This window comes from Lissotriton vulgaris, chromosome 7, assembly GCF_964263255.1.
Source record: "Lissotriton vulgaris chromosome 7, aLisVul1.2, whole genome shotgun sequence".
NCBI classification, from domain to species: Eukaryota; Metazoa; Chordata; class Amphibia; order Caudata; family Salamandridae; genus Lissotriton; species Lissotriton vulgaris.
This window is the reverse complement of record NC_141695.1, coordinates 995,070,505-995,095,371: the sequence shown is the minus strand read 5'-3', so window position 1 is coordinate 995,095,371 and position 24,867 is coordinate 995,070,505. Positions and strand designations below refer to the sequence as shown.

Below are 24,867 nucleotides of genomic sequence, written 5' to 3'. Positions count from 1 at the left end.
TTCTTAGAGCACGTATTCCATCATTACTTTTCTTCTTATACCACTTCTTATATGGTCGTGTCACTTCACAAAGGAATTGCGTGACGTCTCTGAAAAATAAGTAGGGATATGTGCAGACTCTCCTTTAAGTGGCGTAAACATCTTTTAATCATGTACTATACCATCTCACCGTCATAAATGTCAAATAATACGAGATATCAGAGATGACACTGAGCCAATCTAATTTAACCAAGATAATCGGAATAAAATCCACTGAGAGACAACAGAACCAACCATATTCTGGACATGAACGGTGTGAGGGAATGTTCTATAGAATTGTTGATGGGTATGTATCAACAACAGCTTCCAGTTCCTACTGCATTGTGATAGGGATTTTATACTCAGCATATAGATTCGCAGATGGCACTCAACAATTTCATTGCCTTATATTTAACAAAGTCTTCCCGTGGGGAAAGTGACATTGTACATAAGGAGAGCACGAGTTGTCTACAATGTGACTTGGAACCTCAGGGTGGAATGCTGCCCACCACAGATATTTACCATTTCTACAATTTTATGTAGGAAACCTCCTCGAACCTTGACTGATATGATAAACTCTAAATACACATTTTATGTATGATCAACTTAAATGTTAAAAATCTCCTTTTCCTGGTCTTTGTGCACAGTGTAGCATCTGTGCATTTTGAAACCAATACTCTTATCTGGCAGGCCATTCTGAGTAAGCATGTTAACCCTTTCGATGCTCATGACGGAATGGTTCCTTCATGAGCATCGGTTGAGCTGTGCTCATGACGGAACCGTTCCATCATGACTACGCCCGTTTTCGTTAGGGCTCAGCACCCGGTGGTAAATCGTACCCGCACGGATGTGGTTAAAGTGTTTATTTACGGAAAAACCCTTACCTTTGAGTAGATGCCTCGTACACACCACTGTCCCCTGCTACCGATTCGTCTGACACTGCTGCTGAAACACCAGTCCCTTTCAAGGCAGTTCCTCCAAGCGGATTTAAACCTGGCATAAACAAGAAATAATCATTAGGTGTGCAAATCGCACCGTGGAACATGGAGAACCCATTAAGGCTGCGTGAAAAAAATTGTATTTCCTCCATCCCCAAATGTGGTTAATAGTAGACTGATACAACTATGCTCTGAACGAAAACTGGCTCTCACTTAGCACTTCCTGTCAGGACTGTGAACAATAATAACCAATTAGCCACCACTGGAAGTGCTTCACAGCTGAGGAGGGGTGTGAAGTGCTGTATAAATTATCAAAAACAATATATCACGATGAAAATATTAGCACACTCACAACACAATATATTGTTCAGATGTTAAGAAGACTCTGTAGACACTTCCTAGATAGAATTATTTATGGAAAATGGAAACCAGGACATATAGCCTTGGCCTCAGAAGGATCTGAGCATGATATGACGACATTCACTGAAAATATATTTTAAAATGAAGGGCAAACCCCACTTAAATTTTGATAACTTTCTATCCAGCTGCCCAATTATCGTATGAAATACAAAATAAACAACAGAGTTAGACATAGTAAAGAGAATAAAGAGGGCAATAAGAATTTATTGCAGGGAAAACAGTGAAGACTACTTTATCCTTATTCAAATGTCTATAATGCACCTTTCCACCTCCCTTCTCAGTCTCTTTACAATGCTGAACAAGTCTATTGGATTTTTCAACATATCCGAATAAGATGCAAGAGAAAAATATACAAATGCAAGCTCTGCAAATACCAGGTAACCTTAAAATCGGGCACAAGAATCATTTTATTTGTACCAAAATGGTCTTCCTTGAAACCATATTTTATATATTTATTCACTCACAAAAATATAACATTTCAATCAGAAATATTGTATACAGTGTTTAACCTGGCCCTCCATGCAGGGTCACCCACATACTTTTTACCATCACCCGTTCTATTTTGCTGAAGTTTTGCTTGTTTTTAAGACTGTGCTCTTTACTAAGGCGAACTAGTGCTAAAGTGCTTGTGCGCTCTCCCTAAAACATGGTAAAATTGGTTTACACCCGATTGGCAGACTTAATTTATTTATCAATCTCTAGTAAAGTGGTATACTATATACCTAGGGCTGGTAAATTAAATGCTACTAGTGGGCCTGCAGCACATATTGTGCCACCTACTTAATTAGCTCATTTTAAACATGTCTCAGGCCTGCCATTGCAACCTGTGTGTGCAGTTTTAAACTATCATTTCGAGCTGGAAAAAGAAACATTTGCCAGGTTCAAACCTTCCTTTTTAATACATAAATGTAACCACTAGGGGAAGCCTTAAACAGACCAAAGGGCAGCGAGTGTTGTATTGAAAAAGTTGGACATGCACTTTTAAGTTATACCGTACTGGTAGTAAAAATGCCCAAATTCATTTTTCAACATTGCAAGGCCTACCTCTCCCATAGGATACAACTGAGTGTACCTTATTACATCTAATAAGTGATAACTGTTGTCTGTGAACAGGTAGGAATGTCATGTTAGGTGTCTGAGGAATTGTAATTTAAAGCCCTTTTTAATGTTGAATTTGGATTTTCAGTCACAATTCTGAAGATTTCACTTTCAGAAAGTTGACATTTTCTTGTCCTATTTGGTGCCTGAAGCCTGCTCCTGGGTCACATGACTAGGTGTAGTTGTCAGTTGGTCTTTGTGCATTCCTCCAACACAGCCACACAATAGAGGGTGTGGGTGTTGGCAGGATGGGCCATCCGGACTTGATAAGGGGGGGAGCTGTGACCAGTCACACTTGCACTTCAAAGACACTGCCTCAGCTCACACACAAATAACTACACACTAGCCTATTGTGAATGCAGACTGATTGGCACCAGGATAGGGGGGCAGGAGATTTCAAACACCTCTGCAGTGGGAAAACTCCAGAAGCTTCTCCCATGTCAAACCTGGTACCAGGTATTCAGTTGGAACTCTCAGACCCACTCTTCAGTTTACTTCTGGATCCGTGGAAAACTCGGAAGAAGGACTGCTTTGCTGCCCTGCTTCTGAAAGGACTGCCCTGCTCTCCTGCTGCAAGAGGGACTGCCTTGCTGCCTGAGAAAAAAGACTGGACCTGCTCCTTGAATCCAGAACCATCAGAGTAACTCCAAGGGCTAGCTGACTGGGCTCCTGTTCTCAGCTACAGAGACATAACAAGCTTCAGAGGCCTTCCCTGTATCTGTCCATTTGCCCAGACCCAACTTGACCTGCGTGTGCCCCGCTGCTGGCCTTTACTGGAGTGAGTCCTGCTCCCCAAGAGGTGCCCCCCAGATCCGATACTTGGACAGGCATTCAAGTGTACTCCTCCTGGCCCAACTGCATGTTTCCTGAGAACTATAGCAGCATGATGCAGCTCAACACAGGGCAAGGCAATACCTCGCAACCCAGGACCTCGGGCCGCACAATGGGTAGCCTCATTGGAAAAGAAGCAACACAGGACCACGTATCGAAGCCCTCGCATCGTCTCACTGGAACCAACACAGTGCGGAACAAAACTCTACACATGACTTTGCATTGCAGCCCTCGCAGTTCCTCGTCAGAACTGATGCAGAGCGACAACGCGACACAGAACCTCGCATCACAGCCCCTCATTAGAACCGATGCAGCGTGGCACAATGCCCATATCAATGACATAAGGTACAATACTCTTTGAGATTAATCTGGTCCCTGTATTTGGCTCATGCTCCATTGTGGTTAGCCTAAACTTGTGGCTTAGTCCCGGCCCGTTGCAACCAGATAATCACAATTGGCGATTTGTGCTTTTAGCTGATATACTTACCATGCAACTTTGAAATTGCATATCTCCTGTTCTACAAATTGGATGTTTGTCATTTTGGAGTCAAATCATTTATTACATTTTATTCTATTTTCAAAATTGGTGTGGGATTTTTTTCTTGTGTAGTGTTTTCACTTTATTGTCCTTTTGAGTGCTGCATAAATACTTTGTATATTACCTCTAAGACTTGACTGCTTTTGTCCCAAGTTACCAGAGGGTTGGTCACAGGTTAATTTAGTGACTGTTTATGGTTCACACAGACCACCAATGTGGCTGTTTGAGAAGGGCTCACATCCCTCTCAACTAACAACCCAATTCCTTACACATTGCATCTGCACCAGTACACAGTTCAAGAATACTTGGATTATTTTACATATAGATAGGGAAAGCAAATGTGTTGTAGTAAAATACATCAACATCTGTTTGATTGCAAAGTACAACCTGCAGTATGACAACATCAAACATTATGTCTATTTAAGGATGCAGCTTGACACCAGGTGGTATTCTATATGTAGATATGCATCAAACTGTATAATTTTATTTTATAAAGTTTTATAACCGAAATGAGCAGAGACTTAAGTTGAAAGAAAAAAAAGGTGGTAGGGTAAATGCAACTGATGTTGGTGCACTAGTTGAAGGATCAGTGGTTATGAGAAAATGCACCTAGCCCACCTTAAGGTTAGAATTTGTTCATTAGGAATCTTTTGACTTCAAGTTTTAAAGCAGTGACGTACAATAGAGTAGGTAGTTATCTAGTTTAGATGTTTTAGTACAAATTCTTTTAATACATTTTTTAAAATCCAGGCACAAATTCAAGGCTCATATAAAAGATGGTAAGGTGTTCCAAAGGAAAGGCCTAGGAACCACCAACATTGGAAGAGGCATATGGCGATATGGAGAAACAGAGGGTTATTATTAGTGGATCAAAGTGACATGAGGTTGACAAGAAAATATTGGTCACCACTCCTTTTTTCCTAATTATGAACTGTGAATTAAACTGAGGTTAGCAATATGGACAGTGCAACAGTGTTAAGATAGTTGTTTGTGTGGCCATGAAAATGACTGCGGTTACTGATCATCCTTCAGCCAATCATAATTCCACGTTCCAATACTGCACTCAGAGCCAGTTTTCCATTGTTAATTTTTTCCTGCTTTTCATAAAACACTATACTGACATACATTTCCCAGAAATTAAAATGTTATGGTAATTTATTAGCATGGTCGTAAATACAGAGAGGTGAATGAAGTAACCAGTTTGTCTGTGAATTCGTAAGGTGCAAAGCTAGATTGAGAGCAATAGAGGACTGAATGAGGAAAGGGAGCCCTGATGAGCAACTAGGGACTGTTTAAAAAGTGGCAAAGTATTTATGAGTGCTGGATACTTTAATGTTCTTTAAATCTTCGGAGTCTTTCTGAATTGCCCTAAAATTGAGCATTTCTGATGCTGATGAAGATAGTGTTCCAGATCCTGAGAGTACAGGCAGAAACGCATGTTTCTGGCTACTACTTCTTTGCAGTTTTTGTTCCTATTCGGGGGGAGTGGGATAACAACAGGCCCAAGTAAGTTTAAAAAAACGTCAAAGCAGCTTTAGTGTGTGACACTGGAAGAACACAATCACCTCTGAATGAGTGAATGTGTAATCTGGTCTGTATGGAGTTGGAACAATATATTTTTAAAATACACAGTTGACATGATCAAGTACTCTGTCAGGAGCCAACTGAGTGCAATGCCCTGAGAGGATTGGAGCATGCAACCCATAAGAAAATCAACAACCAAGACAGTCAAAAGGAGAAAGCAGGAGCAAACAGTCCATATGAGTTCTAAATTGAACAATTACTTATCTTCAGTAATGCACTTCCTGGTGAATACCCTTCCTCGCCACAGATTCCTCACCTTTTTATGTCCCATGAACAAAGAATGGAACTGGAAGATTTAAAACAGCATTGCTTCCGCACACTGGCAGGTGTCACCATGCAACTCTGCGTCGCTATTGTTCCACCACACAGGTGACAATGAAGACACGTATCAAGCACAGAATTATCGGCTTCTTTCCTCACTCAGATGTTGACCCAAACAATAATCAGAGACACTAGCATGCAGATCTCTAGTTTGAACCTTTTCTATAGAATAAAGGAGGCAGGAAGGCACTGAGGAATCTGTGGTTAGAGAGACTACGGTTAGAGAGAGTAGCCACCAGAAAGAATGTTAAGGAATGTACGTAACTCGTTCTACTGATATATACTTCCAACTGCAGATTCATCACCTTTAGAATAGATACCAAAGCAGTACCTCTGGGTGTGTGTGTGGGATGGTTCTGATCAACATACTGCAGGACTAAACGAGCTAAATGCCCTTCCATTCGGGCCAGGGATTTTTTTTTTACATTTTTGAAAATTTATTTATAAGGTTTTATATAGTGCGAACTTGATCCCGAAGGATATCAGAGCGCTTTACAATTTGAGGCAATGTAGTAAAAAATAGCTCTTTTGACGTCAAGCCTATGAAGAGCCTGTTCTGCTAGTGATTCTGGTTGAGGAAAAAAGACTGGGAGCTCAACAGACTGGTTAAGGTGAAAATCTGAAATTACTTTAGGTAAGAATACAGTTGTTGTCCTAAGAGCAAATTTCTTGTGATGGATTTTCAAAAATGGTTCTTGTATAGTTAATGCCTGGAGTTCACTCATATTTTGATTATTGTACGTTGGATTTTTATTGTTTTGGTATTGTTTTACACAGATAAATATTGGATATTTTTCGGAACTGGTGTGGTGTCCTTTTGTAGTGTTTTCACTATATTACTGTATGTTCTGTGCAAATGCTTTACACACTGCCTCAGAGATAAGCCTGACTGCTCGTGCCAAGCTACCAAATGGGTGAGCAGGGGTTATTTCAATAGTGCATCCCCCTTATCCTAACGAGGAAGAAGGGTCCCTACTTGGACAGGGTAACAACCAGCCAACTAGGGACCCAGCAATTTGATGTATGCTCAAGCTGTATACATCCAGAGACTTCAAAGTACTTTGTATTCTGCTTGGATACTGACAAATATTCTGTTTCTCTACATGCATAATTGGCTGTATTTTAATGTAATGGATTTGTACACATTCCTTTGGTCTACTACTTGTCTTAAGTTACATATTTAATACATTATACAGCTTTTTGAACTACATATGATATAATGTTCCTCCCATTTTTGTTGTGTGCTCCAGACAAGTTTGGATTTGCATTTGGACCTAGCTGTCGAGGCAACAGTGCTTTGTTTTATGTTAATTAATTGACACGTTGCAGACCGACAGATTTTAAGAACAAGAACTGGGCCTTCCAACTCAATGGTACCATCCAAGCTGCTTCTTGGACAATGCACAGTAGATCTTAATGGAGAAGCCTATCCACCCTGAAAAGCCCTTTTCTGTACTGCCTTACCTTTCTTTGCCCCGGAGAACGTCACAGAAAGCGGATCATCCACACTGGTCTTTGGTGCTAGCAGATGGAGTCTCTCGAGGGGTGAGGTGGAGCAAAAAACACTAATATTCTAAGGGATTGTCAAATGTGAAAAGGAGTCACAACTTTAGGCAAAATGGCCACTTTGATATTAAACACCAATTACTCTGGAAGACAGGTGGTATAGGGCTGCTGCATTGAGAGAGCCTGAAGCTCACTCATGTGACGAGCTGGTGTCATCACTAAAAAGGAATACAGTCTCCAGAGTCAGGAGACATAGAGGTCCCCTGAGCATCAGCTCGAAGGTAGTGTATATGAGGAAAGTGTGGACCAAATTAAGATACCATTGTGGCATCACAAAATGTTTGGGGTAGGGCGTGTCAAACCTTTCAGAAACCTAACTCAACTGGTGATTAAAACAAGAACAGCATATCTGGCAAATGCAAAAAGGCTGAAAATGTCAATTAATAACCTTCACTATTACCCACTGCAAGTACTTGCAGGGCCAGAGATTAAACAGGTACAAGACATCTGATGAGTAGGTTTCTAATAGGGCCATGTTGTGGGTGCCAAACCAGGTGACAAATTTGTCCCTATGCTCGCTGTTTGAACACTGTAGAGGGACGCCTAGTGGCAAAGATGACTTGCACAAGGGAGATCAAATGCAGTCAATTGCTGCAGCTTAACCTCCACACATGGAGATGGAGATTTTGCAAAGCCAGAGACAGAACCCTGTCCTGCTACGTCAAGAAGAACCTCCCAAAGATGTAGCCTGATTGGAGGAGAGATCCTCATGTCCAGAAGCTCCTGATACCACACTCTCCTGTCCCAATCTGGTGTCACTAAGATGACTTGGGCCTGAGTTTCAGGAGTACTCGAGCAGGAGAGGCAGAAACGTGCACAGGAGCCCCATTCTCCACATCTGGCCAGAAAGCATCCCAAGGCAGATCCTTCTTGAAAATTCCACCCTGCAAAGTTTTGATACTGTACACTCTTGAGTATGGTGAAAAGAGCTAGCTAGGGTTTTCCCAATGCTGGAAGACACCCTGTGCCACACCTCAGAATGTAATCTCCATTGGTGATCTACCAGGCACCACCGTCTGAGTTTGTCCGCCCTGGAGTTTAGAGATCCCGACACTCAAAGCATCTCCAGAGATGAACAGCTTAAGGGCACAAGACCACACGCCAACTTGTTTTTTGCATTACCACATGGTAGTGGTGTTGTCTTTAAAAACCTGAAGAAGCCACTTGGTAGAATTGATGAGCAGGATGTTGGAGGCCAAAAGGCACAGAAACCTCAGAGCCACTTTCACTGAAACTGAGGATCGAGGCTGAAACATCAGGATCGTAGCGTGGATGTCCAAAACTCATTATGAAGGAGAGAATGCCTGGAACTACACTGTATCCAGATTTGCTACATTGAAAGCGAGCCTCTGCAAAGGTGTCAGGTGTGACTCCAGCATGCTGACAGATAACCCCAACAATTGCAGGAGGATCCTCATTGTCTAAAGGTGTCTACGACTATGGGAACAGCCAGTTGTTAATGTAAGGAAGACAATTCCTAACCTATGTAGATGTGCTGTACCCACAACCATCACTTCTGTGAATACCCGAGCGGCACTGGTATGGCCGAATGGAAGCATATCAAATTTAAAATACTCCTAGGCTACCTTGAACAACAAGTAGAATCTGTGGTACAGCAGTAGGTGTCCTACAGGTCCAAAACCACTATCTAGCATTTGGGTGGAGAGCTAAAATAGGATTAAAGCTTCCATCCATCCTTGGCATAAGGAAATGGAGGAAGTAACAGCAAGTTCTTATATTTCCAAGGCTGGCACCCTCTCTGACTCCTTTGGCCAAAAGAGCCCGCATCGCCCGAAGGAGAATGGACAGGTGCTCCTCAGAAAGCTGGACTGATGTGGGCAGCAGATGCAGTGGGTCGAAACGGAATGGCAGGGCATAGCCCGTTGAAAGATATGAAGGACCCACCCTTTGTGTGTTATATTTTGCAGGGCTCGAGGGCGCTACTGACGGAGCAGGAAGAGTGCCAAAGACTTGGAATGTAAAGGCCTCTAATTGGTAAGATGTCGCCAATGCACCTGGAAATGGGGTTTCATTTGGAGAGTTGTGAAATAAGCGGAGGACCGCAGAGAGATAGAGATCTTTGCGACTTGTTTTAACTACCTAAGAAGAGAAAAGGGTAAATGATAGAAATTAATTCAGAAGCAAATCAGATGCATATCATAGTTTATTTTCCATATTTTCCCTATGTAGACTTTAGAGTCTTAATTACTGGTTGCCAGCCGCTTTGCGTTGAAATATATCCCCATTGCTCTTTTTCTGTTAAGAATTTGTCTGCTCTTTTCATAAATTTGATAATTTGTACAGTCACCACTGCAAACTCACCCATCATACAGAAAAGTACTGCATGCCAGCATGTTTTAATCCCAAATTGGTTGAAAACATTACTTAGCCAATATCTGCCTTTCTCTAGCAACAATGGACAGATGCTTAATAAGTGGGTTCACGACTCTTGGTGTGAACAGAGTCTGCATTCCAATCTCCCCCCCCCCCCCTAATCAAGTTCAGCCTTTTGGACTATTTTGGTTGTAAAACAATAGATGAAATTGACTAAAGCGTAGCCTTAATAGGTTTATTTTGAAATTGCCCTTAAAAGCAACACCAAAGTAATCATTAATGAAAGAGGCTTATCTTGCATAGCAGATTTTTAAAACCAGTGTGCAACACATTTTGCTCCCACAAAACCTCAGCCTTTAGACCTCGAAGATCCCAGTAAAAGCTGCATTCCTTCTCCCAGGAAATTCAACTCCTTCGAGATGAGAGCTTTTAGCTTTTGGCCTTAAACCTACCAAGATAAGTGTGTGCATTTAAGGAGGGATTCTTTCAGAGCTAATCTTTGGTCCACTAGCCCCAACTGCAATCTTATTTGTGCCTGTGGTGTGTCCTAAGGAAGGAGAAATAAGAGCCTGTAAGCCTTACCCTGCAATTATTGAGAAAGTGCATAGGTTTCTCAGAGTAGGCTTCCACGCCAAAAGCTAGCGCTGGGGTGAGCTTTGCTTTCATAACTCTTAATAAACGGATCAAAGATGGGCTGGTAGACGTTAAGAGGTGATTCTGAAACACTGAATTTAGTGATGCATGCTTCGGTTTTAGAGCATTAAGGTGCAAATAAATGGGAGCCTTGATCTTGTAGCCATACCCCCTAAATATATATACTTATTGCTCGCCATCACTGGCTTGCCTCCCAAATGTCAGTGACCTTTCTTTGTAAGCTTTTTCCAAAAAATCAATGTTTGCCTTCCCAAAGTTCCCTACAGGTTGGTTCTCTTTGCAGTATTGGAACCTTAAGAGTTCACAAGTTTTGGGAGCCCTATTCCTGCTAAGTTGAGAAGTACCACATCATCTGCGAACTTCCGGGAGTTAATCCCCTGGAGTCCCAGTCGTGGATGATGTGAATCAGCTTGATCTAAATAAGTGCTCAGGTTCGAGATGAACACATTGAATAGCTCTAGGGGGAGTATGCACCCTTGTCTGAAATGTATCTGAGCTCTAACTCTGACTAGAGCAACTGGCCCTCGCCTAATTTGATTTGGACCCAGATAGCATGAATAAAGTTGGCCGGTATTTTCCAAGACAGTTACTTTCAGAGCAAATTGCTACTGATATGTTTGAATGCTCACAGAAGCCAATAAAACAGGTTTTGAGTAGTTATTTGACTTCTTGATTATCATTAATAGGGCTAACAAATTGTCAGTTTAACGGTTTGATTAAACTGAATTCAATTTTGTTTGGTGGCTGATTCTTCCAGCTCTTACAGGAGGAGTCACCCAAAGAACTTTTATTTGTTGTCCAATAAATCAATCAGACAGTAGCTATCGGGGCTTGAGTGTACTCCTTTTTAATAAATTAGACGAAGTACTGACTTGCACCAGGATTCTGGAATGGTTGCTCTTGACAGGCGGAAATTAAATAGGATAGAAAAGCCATCCGGCCAGAACGCTGGATCCTGTTTATAAATAGCAGTGGGATTGCCTCTGAATTCATAAGGGCACACTTCATACAGAGCATAGAATTTTGCCCTAAACTTAAACACCAGAAGTGTACCTCAAGGTGGTCTGCTACACACATTTGTTTTACAGCATCCCTAAAAGGTTTATTTGGAGAAAAAACTTGCCAACCTACAAGAGCGAACTCTGGAGCTGCATACCAAGGCACAGAAAGAAAAGAACAGACGCTGATGCGCAGGGCTGGTGCTTAGTTGCACCTACATCAATACTTCTGGAGCAAAAAGGAGACGATGCAAAGCAGTAAGGCACCATTTACCGGCACGTGATTGATGAGGAACTAGGGATTAGAATTATCTATCAGCAACTGGAAATACCGACAAACAGTAAGAAAAAAAGAAATTGTGATCATGGAAAACTGAAACATGACCACATCAATGTCATATTATGGTAAGATATAGTTATTTGATTTAATAGTTATGTAGCGCACCAACATGTCACTGTACAGCCTCATTACAGACCTATAAAATAGCCTCAAGTAAATCATTAACTCATTTGAGAATGCAGATTTAATAAATGAACTAGGACTGATGAGAACAAATGACTTCTGGGATATTGACTATTTTATATATTGAGCCCAGTGGTTGTCTAACCATTGGGGTATGTACACCCCAAGCTCATCATCTGTTTCGGAAGAGACAGGTCATTACTTACTTCTGGAATTCTAAGTGAACTTTTCTTATGTCAGTAACATGCGAATACCATTTTTGTTATGGAAATTGAAGTGACACTGATATTTTTCTTCTTACAGGTGGTGAAGTTGCGGGTGTGGGATGACCAACAGAAAGGCTAGTCTAGAACATTGGGTACTATACCCATAGTATCTTTGGAGCTTCTACTTGAAACAAGGAATGACCTGAATGTAGGTCCACGACATCAAAGGCAGCGGACTGATCCAAAAGTAGTACTATAGCCACACAACTTCTGTTCATTGTTACTTTCAGGTTCTCTGATATGAATCCGTGATTATTCAGTGTCTATGCTTTGGAAGAATACTATCTGATGGTCATAGAAGTCAGAGATCTGAGTTACAGCAGCTTTGTCAATCAGTTTTCCCAAAAATTGACTATTGTAGATTGGATCTGGCATGCATATTTAAATTTGAGGTAACTCTCGGTTGTGCCAGCATTTTACATTTGTTTTGCTCTGGCAAGTTTTACCTGCTTCAGCGTCTTACAAATGGATGGACACGTCCGGGATATCTTACTCGTGGGTAAATCTGGGAAAGGCACTCAGCAATCAATTACCAGTAATGTGACTGAGGCATCACCACTTCGAGGATCATCATGAGTAAGTGAACAGATACACACCATCTCAGTGCCATCCATATGGCCATTCTCCCTTGTACTTTTCTCCTTTTATATACATCCTCCTCTTCCTGCATACAGATACGGAGCTTAACACTCCTTCTGTACTTCTTGATTTCTCGCACACCTTGTCCAAGCACCCACATTTCATGCCGATTCTTCATGATTCTTTCAGCTTGCTATTTATAAACATATTAATAATGAATTTGATAAAGCTTACACTCTCCTAACCTCTTGTAAGCTTTCTCACCCTCCTCTGCTCAGACCACACACCCATCACCTGTCATAATAGTATTGGAATTCGACAACTGATGCTTAGGTCAGGTTATGACTAATGCACAGTTTTCCTATAAATCAGCAATAACATGGTTTTCTAATAAATCCGACTGATGAGAATCATTATTGAGAAAGGCACAGGAAATATTATGGGTTAATTTGAGGATTAGAAATAGACCTTCTAGGTAAAATACTGTGCATTCGGTACCATATATAGGCTGTCTCTCTCCACCTTGTTGTTACAAGAATGCGCCTTTATTTGTGGCACAACTGTCCCCATTTGTCAGCACAACTGTAGATTTGGTATCTCAAATGAGACACTCGCCTGAGGTTTTAGAGTTTCGTTCCAAAATGTTCATCATCATTTCGTTATCAAGTAAGGAACAGATCTGGCTCACAAAACAAACACACACATCTTTTTATTCACTGTGATATTTAAACCAATGCATTGCCTCTGCCCTGTTTAAAATATTTTGAAGGGGGTGTTGGGTTCAGGCAACAGAGCACTTTAGCGTGTCTATGCCTGATACTAACTATACAGTTACATTACTTTTTGACACTTTTATAAGAAATACAATTACAGAGGGCATGTTCAACAAAAACATACAGCAGAGGCAAAGCCAGTCTTTTAGCTTAGCACGGATTTGTTTTCACATGGTTTTTGTAAAATGTTATTGTTTGGATAGCTGCAGGGCCCTCTCTAATATAAAACAAAAATTGACTAAAAGCAAAAATATTTTATTCTCAAAAAGCACACATTGCCATAGCAGTCCAAGTACTGAATGCAACTACTATGTATGCGGTTGTGCTCCTTGTAAAAGAGCAGAGTATCGTCACTCACAGGGAAGTCATTCAGTGGTGGAAGTGGTTTGATCCACTGCCCCATATTTTATGTTGCCGTGGGAGGCAGAAACATGTGAATGACTCTGTAGCTAACCAATGTAGAGGGCTGGCCCTTTAAGTATATTATATCTGAAATTCGAGTAAAATCTAAAGGTCATGGCTAATGTCAAGCCTAAAAATTCAGTCACCCAGCCAATACAATCTGTACCTACAGACAACCATATTGAACATTATGAAGAATGGTATGTTAGTTTGCACACAAGCGGCATGTTTTGTTGGTAGGGCCTCTTGGCATTAACCGGATAGTTTACTGTGTTGGTGGGGGGTGGAGGGGGAGAAGGGGGCAGAAAAATCTGCTGCTAAGTTCTGGTAATTTGCACAAACCTTTATATCCTAGAAAGCACTTGATATGGACCACTTTTGGCAAATGTCACCTTGGTAGCAACATCGACAAAACTGGAAATCCACTGAATAATCACATTCATAGGCCTTCCAATCAATTCCTGATTTGTATTATCATTCTTATAAAAATTGGGTCATCAATTAAAAAGAAAAAGACAACTTTGATGAACATGTTTAAGTACAGATGGAAATGTTATTGTTCTTGCTTATGAAGCATAACAATTAGAAACCATTTTGATTTTGGAATAATGCTACATGAGGAATGCGACAATGTGGGAAGCGTATGCAGGCTGGTGGAGACGGACTGCTCTTAGGTGAAGTAGTGTTTTTGCAAAAGGTGTAGGTGGTTGACATAAAATGGCATGGCCTAAAGACTTGACAGAAGATTTGTAGTAGACAATGTAAATTAGATGGGAGGTGAAAGAAGGTGAGAGGCAAGACAAGTTGTGTACTGGAAAGTAAGAAGGGGCAGAGAAGCAGGTGGCCACAGTAACAGAGGTTCAGTGGAACTGTATCTACTCATTCTCATCAAATTTGACCGAACAAAATGCGAAAGAGACTTGTTTGAAGAAATAATGTTTGAATGCAATTTTCTCTTTTCACAAAAAAGGCTTCCCAACTTTCCACATTTTACACTTATGTACAACCATATATATACATTTCTGATCTATTTCATTTGTTCTGGATCAAAAATAGTACCATCATCTCAACAAACGTATTTGCGGATCAAGAAAATCTTAACTTACAACTTCAGAGACGCTTTAGTCAAAGATGGCATCCATCATAAAGAAAAAAATAGTTCTCTTTACCCAGTCCTCCATTGTAAACAATAACCAACCATAAGCATTTCGGAACGTTTATTGTTTGATGTCAGCTTGGGTTCAGAGACATCTTGTTAACATCATTCACCACATGCTCCCTTTAAAGTTTAAATTTGTCTTTCATATACATACCTGTGTGTATGTCGATAAAATATTGTATTCCCCTGTTCATCTGAAATGTACAACCTATTGAAATTCTGTTGAAAACATCCATTCAAGACATATTTTCATTTTTTATTTTGTGGGCTACCCCGACAAACTCCCTAACATGAATGTTTCTCAAACCACCTTGTTGAAAAAGAATGAAAATGGCTGAAGGATGCAATGGATCATTCTTCGAGATACATACTTGATTTTATAAGGCTAATATTGTATGGGGAAATTTTTTGTGGGAAAACACACCCTGTCTTGATTGACGTTGAAAAATGACGTTCGCAACAATCACCACAATTTCCCCCCTTTTCTGAAGATAGTTACCTTGGCTCGAATTTTTGTCTTCAGCCTCCGGCCTTTCCAGTTTGTAGATCTCATTTCCAGTGTTAAGACCAAGCTCCGAAAGGTTCATATTCAGCTCAGGATCATCAAAGTCCATGTGGCTCAGAAAGGCATCTCCAGTGGCCAGTGAGTCAATTACCAGTGGAGAACAGGGGGGAGAAGGGGAGGACAATGATGACCTCGGGGACAGTGATGTCATTGACCGAGGCGTACCAGAGAAGGATCGGAGAAACTGAACACGACTGCCACTATCTGTCCTCCGAGGTTTGGCTACCTCGTTCTCATGAATAGTTGTTATATCGCCAGAAGGCCTATACCCAACAGTCCCTTCTTGGAGTAAAAACTCAGCTTTGTTCTGATACTCAGAGTCCAACTGGTCGAGTTGCTCATAGTAGAGGTCAGTAAAACTAGCTGAGGTTGAGGAGTCTTGGCTGGACGTCGCAAGAGATCCTCTGCTAGATGCCAGAGATCCAGGACTGCTGCCTGATGACAGGGAAAGCATGCTGGTGGATAAACTGTGGAAGAATGGAAACAATCAGTATTCTTAATATATAGAGTGCTCGGAAACATTCCGGGTATGAGCATGCACAATAATATATGTTGGAGGGGAAGGGATACCTGGCATTTCATGGTAACCTACATAAACAACTAGTGGCTCAGTTACTCCCCAGACCCTAAAAGTAGATCAGTGATTATCACACAGTATTGGGTTTATCACAATATTTAAATGGGAACTATGACAACATTTGGGGATGTTCTCTGATGCTAAAATTTGAATAAGGGCCCCATGTTCTTGTTCTTGCCCTTCGAATTGATACTATCCTTTAAATATTTCAAAATGTACTACTACCTCTTGCTAATGCTACAGGTTCAACACTGACCTCATACGGAACTCCACGTAGGAAACACTAATTAACTAATGAATCGATTGCTCCAGCTTTGGTAAGAAATATGCCTAAAATAGACACAGGTAGGTGAACATGAGAGGATCCATATATAACCTGGGTGTAAGCTCAGCTGCGCACTTGCCAAGTTACAAACACAACTCATAACTACCATTCCAATGGAGCAGACATCCAAATCCCTTTCCTTGTGAATGTGCTGTAATGTGACTGTGGTGCATTAAAAGTTGCACAACCCTAACAAAGGGCACAGCAGACTTGGACAAACTATGAGCTAGTCAAATGGGAGTCTATCTCATGTTACTCTTTAGAACCCAAAGACTCAGCCTGAATCCTTAGACAGCTCGCTTTATTAACACAAGCTTGAATCCTTAGACAGCTCGCTATATTAACACAAGCCTAGCCGGCAATTACAAGGCAATTACAAGTGCTTGTGAGAAACTCGTCCCAACCCACTATAATTCAGATCTCTGAGATACCTTTAAATATTTTCCAAAAGGTATTTGTAAACAAACAAATAAAAAGCATTAATCTAATATTAACTTGCCACTACTACACCTCGTGAAGAGGTAACATGCACAGTGCAATTAGAATTGCTGGGAAAATGAATATCCATGAAGGATTCCACGAAGGTGCAGATGCAGGCCTACTTTTCACTATATCCGCAAAAGAAATACTTGCACATACAAGGCATTTAAACGGAACTTGGATACTTTCAGTGGATACCACAAACATCTGGAACACATCCATCTATCCAGCACTCAATATAACAACTAAATTCCTACTGGTGGAACTGCCAGGACCTAAAGGCATTTTACCAGGAGGCTCAACATTTACAGTTGTAGTAAGAAATACTACCAGACAAACATTATGTGAATAGCATGGACTTACATAATTGTTGTGTACAGTGGACTTGCCCATTAGCTATTTAAAATATAGCAAAACATAAGACAAAGAGAGGCAACAGAAAAAACTGTTAAGCAGTCAAAAAAATGTTCTTGAGTCTTCAGTGAAGAGCGTTCTTCTTTATTGGTTTCAACCAAGTGCACATGCAGCCAACGTGTTTCTCCCTAATCAGGGCTTCATCAGGGTAATGTGAGCACCACCCAACGGTTGGGTAGGGTGCCAGGTATAACTTCTGAGTGTGTATCCCACTCAAGATATTGTAATCTGGTCAGTCTCCTGCAGCGGGCTCCGGCTCCAAAAGGAAATAGTACACCCCCATGTAACAACCTTAGAAGTGAGCAATAGCATTACTTGTGAATCTTCTGTTTCTAAGCCAATTGAAGTGTCTATCTGGGCTGTGCAGCTTTAATCATCCCTAGCTGCTTGTGTTTGCAATTTGAAAAGTATTTAAAATATAGCCACTTAAGGATTTGGACCAGCCAGACCCAATGTTATTTTGGGTAGGAACTAATTTTGATATATATGTTTCTGTAATAGTGATTTTCAGCAGTTACACATATAAATATATATAGATGAAACTACCACTGGCAATACTAAAGCTCTGCTGACTTTATTACTCAATGGCATTTGCCCTAACTGCAAAACATGGTAAAACACAACTACTGCCATCACTTTGCCTTGAGCTTTAAATCGCATGGACAATTCTAGAATACATTTCTATCTCAAATTATTAATCCAATGAATGTGCTACTTACTTGGATTTCGGATGTCATTAGGAAGCATTTGATTCAAGTAGCTCTTTGCACATTGCTGAAACATACCTTTTGAGCTGTGCATGCAACGTGGCAACCATTCGTGTGGTTTCTTCCAGCTCTCGGACCAGCTGGTTTCTCTTACTGTTGATTTTCAATCTGTAATGAAATACTCGGGTTACCAAGAATCAAAATACATGTATAAAAATCAAAAAACGACGGCACTTCTTTCTTTCAACACCAGATTACTTAAAGAAGATAACGTCTGGAATAGGATAAAGATCTATTACGGACAGAAAAGCCTGAACAATTCACCTTGAATAAATAGTTTGGCGAGAACGGTCCCTTTTCTAAAAAAGAACATTAACTCCATGGCTGCTAAGGCAATTCCCCCCCTGTGCTGACTTTTCATTTACTCCATTCTTCATGACGAGCTCAGCTCGTCATGAGTGTATGGAGGTGTACATCATGACGAGCTGAGCTCGTCATGAGCGTCGAAGGAGTTAACATCATATGTTTCGGGTTCTAAGCTATATACAAACGTTCTTTATTTGTGGAGGGTGAGCAACACAAGGCAACAGCATCGTTGTTGCAGCTATTTATCTACTCATCACTACACCAAGTGTTACAAGAAAATCCAGTCTACAATTCTGCTACAACCAAAAAACATATTCAAGTGTTTTTAGGTTTCGCCTATTATCATTCGCTTGCGAATGTAATAGGCGAAAATTCAAGTGCTCAATCGACTCGTGAAACCACTGCGGTTTTCTCACAGTGCATGTGAGTCACGTGACCACAAAAGCGGGTCACGTGACCACACAAGGACGCGCATCTCCCTATTCCGCCTGCCACACTTCTCCTCCCCTCGCTCGCATTCCCGCCCCCATCCGGCTTCCCTCCGGCCTCTCTCCAAGCGCATCGCGCTTTCGCACACAGGCATTCCGCCTGCCACACTTCTCCTCCCTCGCATTCCCGCCCCCCCACCAGGCTCTCCCGCCCCCATCCGGCTTCCCTCCGGCCTCTCTCCAACCCCTTGTCATCCACATCCTCGCGTTGTAGCTCTCTCGTCCCGGGCTGCTCGCCCTCTCCTTCGGTCCTTGCAGACCCCCTTACTGTCCGCCACATCCCCTCACCCCGACCACCACAGAACTCCGCCGTTTCTTCATGGACCCTTCAAAACACCAGATGCCATCGCCCTACAACCCTAGGAAACTACCCAGATCCCCCTCTAACTACCCAGACTCAGTCATAACCCTTCCCTCAGCCCTCGCTCACCCCGCCAGACCTCCAGCTCACGGTGCCCCCCCTTGCAGACTCCTGCAGTATCTTAAAACTCCCCTCCGCGCATGAACCGAGACCCGATGAGGCTCCGCTCCAGCCTGCCCTCTTACATCCGCCTCCTCTCCCCCTCAGCGCTTGGCGCGCTTCAGGCGCTACACAAATGGTTAACCTAGATATCTTCTCAGAACCCATCAGATCGTTTCCGATCCACTCAGCTCCTCCATACTCCCCCTGTCCGCTCTCTTACAGACTCCTCAGGATAAGTCTATCTACAAACCCTCGGCGGTTCCAAAAGTGATGCTGTCAAAAGTTTTTAAAGATTGAAAAATAAAGAACATTTGAAACTGAAAACATCGGCTTACTCGTGAAATCAAACCTTCTTTGACTTATTGACTGTAATAGATTGTGTTTAAAGTGTGCTGGGCTACATTGTTTTGCTAAGTCTATCTACAAACCCTCTCAGGCTCCTTCAAACCAGCTCCAGTCTCACACAGACGCCACACACCGCAGAGCGCTCAGGTCTCTGAATCCACAGACCAGTCACGCAAACCTCCACACCTAAGACGCTTCGGACAGTCTTAACGTTGACGCCAGACCCCCTCAAACCATATCCGCTCTCATAAACTCTATACAACTCAGACCCCCTCAAACCATAACCACTATACAAACCCCGCCCAGACCCCCTCAAACCATATCCGCTCTCATAAACTCCTTACAACTCAGACACCCTCAAACCATATCCACTATACAAACCCCGCCCCAGACCCCCTCAAACCATATCCACTATACAAACCCCGCCCAGACCCCCTCAAACCATATCCACTATACAAACCCCGCCCAGACCCCCTCAAACCATATCCACTATACAAACCTCGCCCCAGACCCCCTCAAACCATATCCACTATACAAACCCCGCCCCAGACCCCCTCAAACAATATCCACTATACAAACCCCGCCCAGACCCCCTCAAACCATATCCACTATACAAACCTCGCCCCAGACCCCCTCAAACCATATCCACTATACAAACCCCGCCCCAGACCCCCTCAAACCATATCCGCTCTCATAAACTCCATACATCTCAGACCCCCTCATTCTTCAGCCCCCTCCAGACTCTCATGCGTCACAGCTCTCTCTCAGACCGCCTCACCCCACAGAGTCCTAGGCCCTTCCGACTACAAATCCATCTTCGAACCCTCAGAAGTACTTAAACCCATGCCCTTGGGCACTCTTGATCTGCAACCCGTGTACACCTCCACAGACACCCCGAGCTCTCCTTCCCGCCACTCTGCCGGCCGCTCCGGGGCTGGGATCGGGTCATGGGCTCTGCTCCCTTGGAGTCCCCCCTTCACAATCATGTAACCCCTGTTATTTAGACTGGCTCTAATTACACATTGGATTACATATGTGGCAGCAACAGCACAACACTTTCTTTCCCTTGTAGCGCAGCGGAAACTTTTTCGTGCACTTGAGGGGGCTCTGTACCATCGGATGATTCTCTAGGTTCGAAATTCAACATATGATAAATGGCACCTATCACAGGTTTTCAATTTCCAAATGGGGGATAGCATGCACATTTGGTGCTTTGGACACCAGAATCTGTATGTCCTGGGGGGTAAACGACTTTTTCATGTACAATAACATTACTTGATTAATGCTTCACGAAGGGAAAAAAACCCAATAACATTTAAGTATTTAAGTATTAATTATTTAAAAAAATTAAAAGCCATTGTTAATTGTAATATCAATACATCTAAGTCACGTCAATACAAAACATGTGACATTACAAATACTAAAAGTGTCACATATGCTAAAGTTAACCTCATAGCTGCTATTAAACATTCCTCCCCAGTGCTGCGCTGTCCATTAGAACTAGTGCTGAATGGACGTTCAATGGTCGTGCGCAGCACTGGGGAGGTAGTGCTGCCGTCGGCCAATGCACCGAGGCAGCACTTAAGGGGCTAAAAGTATTGGCATTGTCAATAACAATATATAAATATAAAATGTCATTTACAAAACAAATAGCTCCAACTTTCAAAATGCGAAACCTATTGGCAACACCAGTGCTTGTTGTCGAAGGGTTTTTCTTGAAGGTCAGGGGGAAAACAATTTGAATCTGTATTGTAATAGAATTTTTAGGAGATTGCACGTTTTGATCAGTCTTGCACTGAATCCTGTGTAAAAAAATCTTCGAACTCAAAAAAGTCAAAAGCCTATCAGGAAAATATTTCAAATGTGATTCCGAATTTTAGGTCTAGCCTACTAGACATTGCATGCTCTCTCGGTTATGTGGCATATTGTGATTTGCCAAGCAAATGGGGGGAGGGGGGGGATAGAAACCTACCCACTACTTACCATTGTTTGGCTTTCCTCGTCACTCATTCGCCTGGTTCTGATTCGTGTCCAGGCTGGTCAGTACTGTATTTGATCCCTCACATGTACCACTAGTTTTATTATTCATTATTAAGTCCCACAGGTTATTGTACACATGGGCCACTAGTCTTTGCCAATAGATCAGAGCTCACCTTCAAGAACAATTTGCTCTCATGTGTGTCTACATTAATCATGGAAGTTAATAGTCCGTGTTGGAAATTGCCCTTTTAGCAGGGTTATCCCCAAACTTTTTTCTTCTTCCTCCTATTTTCTCCTGACCTGCTGTCGTTGGCTTTAGAACTCTGGGCACTTTTACACTGCTGATCAGTGCTAAAGTGCATATGCTCTCCGTGTAAATTGTTATTGGTTGTCCCTGATTGACATATTTGTTTTACCAGTAGGTCCCTAGTACAATTCACTGAGTGTGCCAGGGGCAGTAAATCAAATGCTACTAATGGGCCAGCAGCACTGATTGTGCCACCCACATGAGTAGCCTTGAAAAGATGCCTCAGGCCTGCCACCACGGTGCCTGTGCGCAGTTTGTTAAATGCCAAGTCGACTTGGCAGGTACACCCACTTTCCAGGCCCTACCGTTCCATTTTCTTACACATAGGACACTTCTGTGAAAGGACCAAGGTACACCCCTGGGCTGGGTGTAGTGTATGTGAAAGGTAGGACATGTACTGGTGTGTGTAACATGTCCTGATAGTGAAATACTGTCAATTTAGTTTTTCACTATTGAAAGGCTATCTTGCCCCATAGGACAGGAATGGGGAATGCTGTGCAACATTTTACAAGCATATCTCCCCATAGGGATAACAGAATTATTGAGTTTAGAATCCCTGAACTCAGGATTTAATAACACATCTTTTAGTAAAGATGGTTTTTAAATTGTGTGTTTGAAAATACCACTTTTAGAAAGGGGCTATTTTCTTGTTCAACCATCCTATGCGTCTCTGCCTGCTTGTGGATTGACTGTCTGGCTTTGGAGTTACAGGGGCTGGGGAGGTGGAGTGGCTCCAGGAGTCTGGACGAGTCAGCACTAGGCTGAATAGGCCTGAACTGCATTTGGAGTTTTGGGAGAATTAGCCTCTGTAACAGAATAGGGCTGTGCCTGCCTTCCACAATGCTGGCTCCGTCCCCTGTGGTGTGTCTTGAGCGAAGGCTCACACTGACAATGGATGTTGTTGTGCACTTGCAGAGTGCCCCCCAGAACTGGTTTGAACTGGGCTCAGAGAAAACAAAGACATTTTGGGGTATAAGTATCAGACCCAAACCCCCTGAAATTTAGATCATTCCTGGAATTCAAGAGGAACCTTTGCTAAGGAATAGAGATGGAGAGACTGAGGAGAAGTACTGCCCTTGCTGTGTTTCTGGGGTTGGCCTGCAGTTGCTGTTTCTGCCATCGAAAGGAGAAGGACTTTGCTGTGTGCTGTGTCACCTGCTTGAAAGAAATCTCCAAGGGCTTGAAGAGAGCTGGCCTCCTGTTCTGAAGTCTCAGGGACACAAAAACTTCACCCCAGGTCCCCTGATCTCTGCTGCTGTGAGTTCTGACCTGCCAAGAGGAACCTGTGCCAGTTTTGCACCTCTGGAGGTTGTTGCTGCTGCTTGGGAGCTGGAAGAGACTTAAAGAACTACAGAAATTGACGCATCGCTCTTCTTGCAGCTGTTTTCTCGACACATCTCCATGGCGCGAGAATTTCCACGCATCGCTGTGCCGCTGTGAAAACCGCCACAGCGCAGGTCGCCGCTGCAAGAATAGACGCATCGAGGGATCGCAGCTGAAGAGGACCGACGCAACGGTGCTCGACGCCTCTGAATCTCTCGGCAACGTATCCCGGATTTCCACGCATCATACCTGTGCGGCACGCTTTCCCGATGCATCACCTGCCAACCGGAACTATCACGAAGAATCGACACACCACTCCCCCTATAGACTGGATTTGACTCAACTCGTCCTCTGCGTGTCGCAGCACTGTAGCATCACCTCCCCAAGGTCTCAGGAGTGTTGCATCTCTTTGTTTTCCGAATCTGTGGCTGTTTGGCTTTGGAACTTTGACGCTTCTACAGGTACTTTGGGTGAAAAGTCAAACATCCTTAGTTTTCTATGGTACAAGCTCTTGAAACCTTTTGAAACTGTATGTTGGATTTTTGTTGTTTTGGTCTGGTTTCGTTTAGATAAAGATACTTTACTTTTCTAAACTGGTGTGGTGTTTTCACTGCGTTACTGTGAGTGTTGGTACAAATACTTAACACATTGCCTTTGAGATAAGCCTGTCTGCTCGTGCCAAGCTACCAAGGGGGTGAGCAGGGGTTATCTAAAGTGTATATCCGCCTTACCCCGACTAGAAACAAGGGTCCCTATTTGGATAAAGGTACCTACCTCTGCCAACTAGAGACCCCAATTTCTAACAGTACGCCTCGAACAAAAGACAGGAATTAAGGTATTGATGAGAACACTTTTCAACCTTATAAATGATGACCACGTTTTAAGGTCACCTCTTAAAATAAGGATTAATTGAAAACAAGCCAAAAGAACATCTCTAGCCATAAAAAAGAAAACACAACTCAATTTGCTGGTTACACAGTATCTCATTAGCCTTAAAGGGAAACATCTACTAAAAGCTTTGGACCCAAAGCGGTCAGCAATCGCCATAATTCTATGCCTGGTTGGCTTGATATGACACAATGTGCCATAAAACAGTGGTCGATTGCCTAACACGCCGTGCTGGCTGTTTATCAAGGCAGTGGGATGGATCAGCGACAGACCTCATTCTTTAAGTTTCAGAAAGGTCATTGAACTTAAATCTGCTATATAACTTGAGGCGCGTGCCTTATTATGGATGAACAAGAAAGGAAATACAATTTCTATTTTGTTCTGAAGATAATGATAAACAAGTTGCCCAACAATTCACAAGCAGTAGGGAAGAAGATTCGCTATACAAACCACCAACTATCTGGTGGACAAAGATGTGCAAGATGGATCTCAACAGAGTAGAAATAAATGTTAGATTAGTATTTTGAATGCTTAATTTTATTAAATTTGCCTGGCAAAGCAGAAAGAGAAAATCCACCACCAGTGGAAGTTCCACCACCAGTAAGAAACCTGGCAGGTTTATCTGAAAGCAAATTGTCATTTGATACCCAAAATTCAAAACAGAGGCATATAAAAATCCACCACAAACAGATTACCT

General features: G+C 42.4%; 1 protein-coding gene across 1 annotated transcript in view; it reads right to left on the bottom strand.

Moving 5' to 3' along the window:
* Positions 1–24,867, bottom strand: part of WWC1 (WW and C2 domain containing 1) — a 370,240-nt gene that overhangs the window by 82,617 nt on the left and 262,756 nt on the right. Inside the window, exons 10-12 of the mRNA XM_086931411.1 lie at positions 18,089–18,178; positions 15,442–15,974; positions 903–1,011 (exon numbers count right to left, since the gene is read on the bottom strand). Coding sequence (XP_086787537.1) covers positions 903–1,011; positions 15,442–15,974; positions 18,089–18,178 — 732 coding nt within the window. The remainder of the gene's footprint in view (positions 1–902; positions 1,012–15,441; positions 15,975–18,088; positions 18,179–24,867) is intronic.